The sequence below is a fragment of the Psammomys obesus genome, unplaced genomic scaffold (genome assembly GCF_907164565.1).
Source record: "Psammomys obesus unplaced genomic scaffold, mPsaObe1.curated_primary_1811, whole genome shotgun sequence".
NCBI classification, from domain to species: Eukaryota; Metazoa; Chordata; class Mammalia; order Rodentia; family Muridae; genus Psammomys; species Psammomys obesus.
Window position 1 is genome coordinate 11,098,318 of NW_026596073.1, and position 10,999 is coordinate 11,109,316.

At 45.1% G+C, this 10,999-nt stretch overlaps 1 protein-coding gene across 1 annotated transcript in view; it reads right to left on the minus strand.

Moving 5' to 3' along the window:
* The window catches only part of Myrfl (myelin regulatory factor like), a 102,200-nt gene that overhangs the window by 42,305 nt on the left and 48,896 nt on the right, over nt 1–10,999 (minus strand). Inside the window, exons 7-10 of the mRNA XM_055626201.1 lie at nt 7,911–8,106; nt 6,502–6,578; nt 5,088–5,198; nt 2,692–2,782 (exon numbers count right to left, since the gene is read on the minus strand). Of these exons, the coding sequence (XP_055482176.1) occupies nt 2,692–2,782; nt 5,088–5,198; nt 6,502–6,578; nt 7,911–8,106 (475 nt within the window). The remainder of the gene's footprint in view (nt 1–2,691; nt 2,783–5,087; nt 5,199–6,501; nt 6,579–7,910; nt 8,107–10,999) is intronic.

The window sequence follows — 10,999 nt, forward strand, 5'->3', positions numbered from 1 at the left end:
CTGTTTCTGGTTAAATTGTTTAGAGAACACAGGTGGCTAGCATAGTGTGACTCAAGCACTGTGTGTGCGTGTGTGTGGTGTGTGTTCAGAAATTCCCAAGAGCACGTGAAAATGACCTGGTTCCCAGGATAGCCCCTTCCTATCCCTCACCCTCACTAGTCTTACAGATGCTACTGTCTTTGGTGTTGATTTTCTACCTCAGTGTGTGTGCAGGGAAAACCGGGAATCCTTGAGGAAGGGGACATTTCTATTCTTCCCAGAATGAAACAGAAATAGTGTGTTTCTTTTCAAAGGGAGGAAATCTCAGAGTGTCTTTGAAAGGCAGACAACAGTCAGTAATTGTCCCTCCTGCTTGCTATACAGCATCCCAAACTAGCTCTAATTGAGTGTTTCAGGAAAAAGCAGAGCTGAAGAAAAGCCCGGACATTGACACAGGGAACTCTGAAGGACACCCTGAAAGCACAAGAAATAAATCTGTTCATTGACAAAAACCTTAACTTACACTAAATTCGTCCATTTACACCTCAGGAATTTTGTTTTTAAAGCTGTTAGAGTTGACCAACCAGGTGGGAAATGGCCACACTCTGGCCACCGCTGTCCCTTCAAGAAGAATTTTGACAAACATGGTGTCCTGACACTCCCCAGAGACCCCAAGTCTCAGGGACAGTCCTCCCACTTCTAAGGAATAGTAAAACACCGACCTCCACCATCTGAGAAATGGTTCTTAGTCCCCGGGGTTGGGGGGGGGGATGCATTCGGGGTTTCAAAGAGCAGCCCCTCCTCCCTTCACATGGTCTCGAGTGCAGTGCCTTTAATTACTGAACTTTTCTTCTTGTCTTTCATTCTGGAGCTCAAGCTGGCAGAACCAGGCCATGGCCTTAGAGGCCACACTTGACTCTTGGGTACAATGCAGGATTGATCTATACGTGCACACCACACAGAGATGGCCCCTTCTAGAGTGTCAGGTACAGCAAACACTGGGTGAGCATTTCTAAAACTACCTGAATCTTACCTCCCTCCCCTTCCCTCTCTCCCGCCCTCAGGTTTAACCATTTAAGTGGACTGAGAAGTCAGTTTCCACTTTTACAGCTGTTTTTGTTGTTGTTGTTGTTGTTGTTGCCGTTGTTGGTTTTTTTGTTTTGTTTTGGAGCAAGAAGGAGGTAGTACCAGTGAGCTATTTGGAGTATGGGGGGTTCGTGTGTCACTGTCCTCATTGTTTTTAAGGTAAGTTGGTGTCTCCCCGTATACTGCTACGGCAGGCTGCTCTCTTTAACCAGAAACAATAGCTGGGAGAAAGCTGCTGTCTCCAAGCTACGGTGCCTTTAGAAGTTAAAAATTGAGTAAATAGCACAACATCTAGTCTATGGTGAGTACAACTCAGTGTGTTTCATGTTTAGACTAAATGAAAACCTCAGCAGCTAGCAAACCCCCAAGCTCAACCTATGAGCTAGTGATCTTCAAGTCATGATGAGGGTGTGCCAGTTATCAGAGTTTCCAGTTAACAGAGACAAGGCAGCCAGGTTCCCTTCCTCTCCTGGCTGCTGTGTGAACTTGCATAACTTGCTGTGTGCTAAGGGCGCTGCCGGCCTAGACAGGAGGAACCCTGTTGCCGGGTGAATTATTCAGAGAATGCCGGCGACTAGCGTAGTGCGTGACTCAAGCACTAATGACAGGGCTCAGGACAGCCCGGTCATGCCCCCTAGTCTATGCCCAAGTAGAAACAATGGCATTCCTGTCTTCATTCCTTCTGAACAAAAGTCTGAAACAGTGAGCCACCTATTTTCTGGGCTGGGATTCAGATTATATTTGTTATTACAGCAAAGCAAGTCAGATTATACCGAATGAGATGTTCACCATGGCTCTGACTCTAGGAGGCCTGGGCAGATACCTCTGCAAATGGTTGCCTGGTTTTGCCTAAAAGGAGCCGTATTGGCCTATGGTTATGGCTGTGTGTGAACAGCCGGCTTTCACTGAAGGATTTTACTTCATTTCTGTCATTGCTTCACCTCCAGTGAAATTTTTAGGGGTAACTGCAGGGTTTCCTGCAGTACGTGGCTTATTATTTTTAACTGACTGAAATAATTACAGAGGGTTCTTCCTTTCGGAACAGCTAGAAGGAAAGAAAAAGAAACACTACTTTCCACAAATGGACGGATGTGTCCCCAGGGCCTCGGGTTGGTAGCTGTAAACATGGGTATGGCTGCAGTGAAACAGCAGTCTCGCCCAAGGCTTCCGTGCCTGGGGAACCTGCTGTCTCATGCAGCACTCAGTGGCAGCCAGCCACAGCTGTATCTGCTAGCAGCTTCGTGTCCCCATGGCTGCCGAGACTCCTACCCACAGCTGTAACCATTGAGCAAATGGGTCACGCTCTTCCCGTGGGTGAGGCAGTGGTCCTTCCTAAACCTCTGTTCCTCTGGGCACCAAGGGGAGGGAATACTTCCGGTGGGGGTGCATCCCTGTTGATTGTAAAGCATTGCACAGCATCTCTGTTCTCTGTGCACTAGATGCCAGTTGTGTCCTCACAGGACAAAACTGCCCACTATAGAAAAAAACGTAACAGTTTCTGCTATTATCACTGCGTACAACAGCAGTTAGGAAATAGTACAGTTCAAGTATGTTGCTGACAGTTAAGCTTTTTCCTGCAAGGGAGAAAAGCATGTGTGGTCCAGAAAACCAGAGCACTGAGCTTACCCGTACAATGATCCTTTCAGAGATGTGGGCGGCCAACAGGTAGAACTGGTCTTGGTTCGCAGCGTACAGTCCAACCACCAGCATGAAGTATCTAGTTCAGAAACAGCAGACTGATGGGGGCACGTCAAAGAACGGGCACACAACCTGTGCAACTAAATAGCACCCAGCATTTCATTAACAGTGAGCTCAGCTACACTGCCTTCCCCTCCTATTTCAAAGGCACCCGGGGACATGGAAGAACGGCTGGCTGGCTTGCTGCTGTCCCAGGTGTGCCTGCGGGAATCCTCCCTGGGGCGGGCTCCCAGGGCTGGGCTCAGCCCACCTGTGTGGACTCACCGTGGGGCACCGTTGAAGCACTGTTTACAAACACAGCACAAGCCACCAAGGTCTCTGTGTCTACAACCATATAAGCCACGAGTCCTGGGCCTCAACGAAGGAAGACTCAGAGGTTATGCCCTTTATATTGGTTCTTTAACACCTCGACCTGCCAGGCGCCCTCCACCTTCACTGTCCTCAGGCCTTGACTGAAACTTTAACCTCCCTCCGGTGGCTCACAGAACAGTTCTCATTACTGGCACTTAAGTATCTTCCTCGAGTGGACCCGCACTGAGACCATCCGAAGATCTGACCGTTTCTTGAAAGTCAAAACAAAAGCTATCCTGAAGTTTATCTTCCCAGGGCTGGAAAGCTGCTGATGGTTCATTGCTTAGGAATGCTTGTTCCCACAGGGGAACAAGAGTCGGCTCCCAGCACCCACACAGCGGTTTACAGCCATCCAGAACTACCGTCCCAGGGAGGCCAGCACCCTCTTCTGATCACCACGGGCAGCAGACATGCTTGTGGTTCACATACGTACATGCAGGAAAAACACTCATACCCACAAAATACATTTTTTTTGGCGGGGGGGACTTTTCAGGCCGTGCCCTCCTTGTTCATTCTAGTGTTGCAACCTAAGAAAAGAATCAAAGGCTCCCAGCGCTCAGGAGGCAGAGGCAGGTGGATCTCTGAGTTTGAGGCCAGCCTGGTGTACAGAGGGAGTTCCAGGACGGCCAGGGCTACACAGAGAAACCCTGTCTTGAAAAACCAAAACTAAAGGATCAAAGAGAAGCCAGGAGGCACAGATTTAGCTGTGTAGGGGAACTGGAAGCTACTCTGTCCTGCTGGGAGGCAGTCTTTCTCTTGATCACTGGGGCTCTGGGGGTGATAGGGTTTTCCTCCGAACACAGCAGCTCCTGTGGATAGGACTGTAACTCCTGAGCCACTCCAGACCCCCTCACAGTGACACCCCACTCTTCCCAGTTTCAAGACAATGAGAATGCTCCCCTTGAACTAAATTAAATCAATATTCATGATTGCTTCCACTCTTGTCATTAACTGCCAAGGAGGACTCAGAAAGGAGTCCTCCTTGTTCGACTGAGCACTCAGCTCCATTGCTTAAGATCACCCAAAATGTATTGGATTTAGGTATTGTTCTTATACCCACTTTATAGTATAGGAGATGAATTATAGAGGAGAGCAGGATTATGGGGTTGTGTGGCCATAGACAGAAATCAATCTCAGTCAGGTGAAGCTACAAACCTAATGTCCGTGAGCAAGCAAATAACAGTGTTGGGTCTAAACTCAGTCCTACCCAATGCCAAAGCGTATGGCCTGAGACCGGTGGGTCTCAAATTTGAGGCCTCCACAGAACCATCCAGGGGTTTTTCAAGCCAGAGCTGGCTAAGCTCACTTGCCAGCACTTGAGTCAGCAGACCTTGGTGAGGCTTGACAACTCGTTTTTCCAAATGTGCCCAGGCAGCAACCGTCTCTGCCAGCCCTGGGACCAACCTTGAGGAACCAGGTGTACATTATTAAAGAACTTTTCCTGTCATTTCTCTTTTCTTTTTTCCCCTTTCTTCTCCTTTTGTGTTTGGAGACAAGGTCTCACTACATGGCTCAGGCTACCCTTGAACTCAAAGATCCTCCTGCCTCTGACTCCCAGCTGCTAGGATTACAGGTATAGACTGCTCTGCCTGGCTTTTTTTTTTTTCCTTCTGTTTCTTTAAAAAAAAAAAAAAAAGGCAGGGGGAGGGGTGCATAGAAAGAGTTTCTGGACCAGCACAAGGGTTTGGTACATGCAGTCAGTCCTCAACTCCAGAGCAATGAGCAGGTCACGTGGGCACCCAACTAGACAGCCACGGAGCAAGTTAGACTGAGCAGGAGTGAGCTTTGCTGGGAGAACAAAGGACTCGGAGTAAATGAGATACATTAATACACCCAGTCTGAGAAGGGAGGAGATCCTGGAAGCAGGCTGAGCGTGCTGTCTGGGTGGCCGGGAGGGTCTGAGGGGCACTGGAGGCTACTTCCTGGCTAGGTCATGTGTACGGCCATTCTTGTTCACGGTGGTTCTCAGGTACCTCTGGTCAGGATTTGGCTTCCCCTTCTTTCTCATGTTGTTGGCGGTGGTTTCGCTGAAGTGGAGCCGGCCCAGCGTTACTTTGGTAACCTGGTCAGTCAGGAGGTCAATTCTAGAACAAACACGAGTCTCAGGAGAACGAACGTGAGAGAATGCAGTGCTTGATCACGTCTCATCTGCTGAGAACACCCCCCCCCCCCATGTTTGGTTCCCTTGTTCTTATCACACTGCAGAGGACAGTTTATTCTAGGGTTTGTTATTCAGGGATCCATGTTATGGGTAAGGTTGTCCACCAAGGAAGGCCACAGAATGACTCCTTGCCAGTGGAAGCTATGCTTCAGGTTTCAAACCCAAGGACCAGGAACTCAACACATCCCAAATGGTTCCTGTTGCCTCCACAGCAGGGAAAAAAGATGCCCTCCTGGACTCCACACCGTTGCTCTAGCAGCCCTTCCTCACAAATGACTTCTTTCTTTTCTCCCTCAATTCTCAGGCTTTTCCTTCACGTAGGTGACCCATACCCTAGCAACAGGAGGCAGCATCCTTCAGTAACCTCCCCAAGTAAGGGAGACCCGCACGAGCCAGCTCACTGCTAACTCATGTGCCTGGACTCCACAGCAGTTTGTAAGAGTGGCTCTGTCCAGGCTGGGTGACTACCCTGCCCCAGATGGGCTGGTCTGAAGTTGGCTTAAGCTACCTGAACTGCATCCTGGGGCCAAATAAGCCAAGAAACAGAGACCACCTCATGCCATTCTAAAGAGAGAACCCTAACTCGTTCCCTCATGACTGCTGTGGATACTTCCATGAGCTCAGGCTCTCAGGCAGGCATCCGTCAAGAAAACCATGAAGTACACAGGGAAATGAATTGTATACACACATAGGAAGGAGACCTTGAGGTTAATTCAACCAAAATTGTGGTAATTTAAATTAAAAGATCTAGCCATCCTCTATCTAAAGGAATAAAATTGTTAGTAAGTTCATTGGTTATCAAAGCTCATAAGAAGAATGGTAGGCTTTTAAATGGACATTTTCATAAAGATTTTTTTGCAATGATCTCGAAGCTTGATTTTTGTTAACAAACATATGTTTATAATCCTAGCATCCTCTTACTGATTTAGACCTATTTTGGGTTTTGTTGTAAATAAGAAAAATAAACTGGGCTGGAAAGATGGCTCAGAGATTAAGAGGACTGGTTGTTCTTCCTAGAGGCCCTGGGTTCAATTCCCAGCAACCACATGGTGGCTCACAACCGTCTATAATGAGATCCAGTGCTGTCTTCTAGGTGGGCAGACATACATGCAGGCAGAAGACTGTACACATAATAAATAAATAAATCTTTTTTAGAAAAGAAAAATAAATTATATCACTCATCTTTCTTAAACTTTCACCAAGACACTCAGAAAAGAAATTCTTACTTGACAGGATCGAAAGTCCTTTTGCTTCTATCTGCTTGGGACTGCTCGATAGCAATCACTTGGTTGACGGCTTCTACCTGTATGGAAAAAGAAAAAAGTAAGCCAACTACTTAACAGATTGCTCGACTTACTAAAAATAATGTCCATTAGTCGAAAATGTTCAGATACTTAAAACCTTTGCCAGGCTCTGGGTGAGAGGTCTGAATTCTGAAAACGGCACCTTAGACTAGCCAGTGGGTGCTGCTTATCAGCAGTGTGCCGCTGATGACTAAAGAGAGAGGCCTACAGAAGTAGATGATGAAATACAGGGTGTGCTAGTGAAAGAGCAGAATACCAGAATCAAAAGGAATGAAAATAAACCAAACAAGACCAAGACAACTCAAAGGATAATCCATCCATCCAGTCAATCATCCATCCATTTATTCACTCACTATTTAGTGAGTACCTGCTACGCACCGGGCACCACACTAAGCATTACACATAAGTGAACAAAGCAGCCAATACTCTTACTACTGCCGTTTTCTCTCTAAAAGAAAGAAAACAGAATAAAATTGAAAATGGACAAGATTGTTACACTTGGATGCACACACAGAAACACTGAATGCCATTAATATGCACAGTTAATAAATATCGATAGGCATAACTTTTAATGTGGCAAATTAATAAAAATCACCAGGCCTAGTGGTACAGGCCTATAAGCAGTAGGTACTCGGGAAACTGAGGCAGGCAACAAGTGAATGCTAGAACAACTTGGGCAACTTAGCAAAATCACATCTCAGAACAAAAAGCAAAAAGAAGCCCCTGGATATAGATCAGTGATGGGATACTTGCCTAGTATGCACAAGGCTATCAATTTGATCCCTCCTAACAAACACATACATGTTGAGTGCAAGCGCACACACACACACACACACACACACACACACACACACGCACGCACGTGCGCACACACACATGCGAACACATATGCACACTCCTGTTCTGGCGTAGCTTAAGCTCTACTATGAAGACCATGACTTGGTGTCTAAGAAATACATGGGGGTGGTTTTAATCCACAGCTCTACACACCCTTTTCTGTGAACAGTGCCAGCTCAGTGCTCTGATATACAGCGTATGGGTCTTCACACTGGCACAGTTTTTCTAAAATGCAAAGGGGCAATGACAATCCTCTCTTGGCGCTTACCCTCAGGCACACCTGGATGTACACAAATGTTTGTGAAGTGTTGTTAAGAACTACAGAAGACAGCAATGACATTTCTGATATCGTAGCCCGTAATATTATGCATCCTCAGAACAGACAACTGTATCAGCTTTTCCATGAGGTCCTTAGCACCACGGGCTTTCATAACGGAATATTGACAGGATAAGAAATACCGAATAAAGTAAATTGAATGAATAAAAAGGTTTACCTTAATTCCAAAGGCTTTCAAGTAAAAAGTTTCTATTGGCTTTAGGCCCATTTGGGTTTTAACAAACTTCGGACTTCCCCAGACTTGGATGTGAACGGTTATCTGGAAATGGTTCTTCTTTTGACAAACAAAAGCTTCATCTACTGGTGAGAAAGTGAAGCCTTTGTCTGTTACAACTTGATAGCCCACATCAGGCCTGAAAAGAGAGGAATCAAGAAACCAATTGCACAGTATTTTCTCTTTTGCATCGATAATATCAATAGCCTAAGCATTCCAGGAAAGCTCATTGTGCAAAGAACCTTTTGTTATGTTTATTTAATCAACTTCCTGCATCTTTACTGCAGAAATGAAATGATATTTCGAAGTACACTGGCCTCTCTTACCTTCTTACAAGGAAGTGGTGCGGATCATACTGAATGGAAGCATTGCTTCCCTAGACTGCTCCCTGCCTTGCTGCTCTCTAAACTTTTAATCTGACCCCTCTCCATACGCTAGAAAGGGGGAGGCTGGAAGCTGAGAAGACATCACCCAAAATTATCTTTTCCCTTTAAAAAGAAGGTTCTAAATGTCACAGGCACCTTAGCTACTCAGGGGAAGGAGTGTTCAATCCTCTGATTGCCCTATGAACAAAGCAGGCTGGGCAGAACTGCTAGAAACAACTCTAAACCAAATTAACCAGGGCCAGTCATTGTACTGAGGAGAAACGTTTTCCTCTCTAGAATATTCCCTTTTCCCCTTGATCCTTCCAATCTGCAAATAGCACTGAAAACCTTCCACAGTGATTTCTTCTGCAGAGAGGGGAGGGGTGGTGACAGGTTGGCTAGTCAGAATTTTGCCTTATTTGGTATTTCCAATAATCGTACTCTGTGTATGACATGATTAATAAAAATGCTTTCAAGTGTTGGGGAAAAGGGGAGCTGGTGAAGGCGGTCTAAAGTGTGTACTGCTCATTCAGAGGATTTGAGTTCAGTTCCAAACTCACACCCACCCGGAACTCCAATTCCCGAATCCAACCCCTTTGCCCTCCAAAGTATGTGCACACACCCACATATAGACACATAATTTGCATATATACCCTTTTTAAAATATTAACAGTGAGAGGAATGAGGTACCCTCCGGTCTCCTGTGAGGCTCCCTGCCCCTGAGGTCCCAGAGAGGGTAGCTGCTACCATCACAAAAGCACAGAGCTTTGAAGTTCTGCTCTAATTCCAAAACCAGAACTGGTTAATAGGCCTCTTGGGAAAGGAGTGTTGACTACCGCCAATGGATCTCGTCCCTGCATCATTGATTACCTTCTATAACCAATGAAAGGCCTCGCTCAGAGCAGCCAAGGAGGAACCATTGAACAAAGCCCTCGGCAAAGACTATGCGCCTTGTGCTGTCTAGGAACTTGATATTGACTCTGGTTTCCACAGCCAATCGGCTAATGTGCTTCTTACGTTGTGGGTCATAACCCCCCCTCTCCCAACCCCTACATAAATGAATGGGCAAAGTTTGGGTGACAAAAAATTTGGTAACAATAAAAGGTTTGTGGGTACACAGTGGCCAAGAGTTAATTAAAATCAAACGTGCACCGGATCCATGGTGTTTCCGGCTGCGTTTGCTCATGTCATGTCATCTTGTATGATGTCACCGTACCGTTAGTTCCGAACACACGTGTACATGCTGTAGTATGCCTATCATCACAGCACCCAAGGCCATGGTTGCCTGAAAGGCAGCTCACATTCCAAACTATTGGATGAGTTGCTGTGTTCCTACCATCCATACAAACTCCTTTGTTCTTCAGAAAGATAAAAACTTGATTACAGAAAGCAAATACTTTTTAATATTTTCCTATCACGATTACCCAGTACGTAATTAGTTAGTGTGTCTTTGGATTGGATTGTTTTTAAATATTTGATTCTAAAAATTGTTCTTTGAGCTGCCAACTTGAGTTTCTTTTAAAAAAAAATAAAATAAAATCATTGGATGAATGTTGGCTTAGTGGTTAGATAGAATTGCCAACAGTTTCTGAAATGACTTTTAAAAGGAAATATACCTTTCCTAATTTTATACTATGTATTTATGTGAATCAGTGTTCTCAGCATTAACAACAATAAAATAAAAAACATGCATCAACTCTGAAAAACATTGAAGTTGTTCCATGTCTTACATTATCAGATATTGAGCCAAGATTTAATTCTTTATGTAAAAATTAACAAGCATGCACACCTTGTTAGCATACAAATTTATTTCTCTTTTTTAAATGGTGAGATTTATTTATACCAAAGAATTGTTTTGCAAATGTTTTGTTACCTGCTTATATACCTTCCCAGGGTTCTATAAAAATTGCTCAGGCAAAAGGGCCGTGAGAGGAAAATGTTTAGGAAGCCTAAGTCTAAGGGATGGATGGATAAAGTTGTGCTGGTCTGCTTTGGATAATAACTGTCCCAGTGAAACAGGAAGATTTCCACAATGTTTCATTCTTCACTGCCAAAAACCCTGAAAGCAGAGGACTTACAGCTCAGACGCGAGCATTAGACTGAAGAGCAGAACAGCTGTAAGCAGAAATGGAAGGACCAAGGAGAACTGAACCAGACCATGCTGAAACGCAGGCACCAGTCTCCAAATAAAAGCTCATTCTATTCACGGCACAAAGGCCACTCTTCTTGTGACTTCAGAATTACACATGAGGCCCACTGAACTTGCTCTGCAAACTCTCTTCTGTCACAGATGCTTGAAACATTCGGGAAAGGGGGTTAATAAATGTTAATCTCTAACTTCATTGCTCTGATGCAATCTAGGGAAACAACATTTTGTGACAAATTAAACATATTTACCTATAAACAAATAAATGATTTTCTGTCTCAATGACTTGAATAGTCAAAGCAAGAGAGCTTGGATTATCATCTTTGTGAATGTTGCCTTTCTGTCTGTTTAGAAAAAGTGAATGGTGGTTAAGGGTTCAAAATAAATCTGCCCATGTACCTTTGAGTTGATTCCATCTGTGTTCTCTGTTTTTCCCAGATCAATGGAGCACAGACAGGCTGTTGAAACAGACTGGTGTGTGTGTGTGTGTGTGTGTGTGTGTGTGTGTGTGTGTGTGTGTG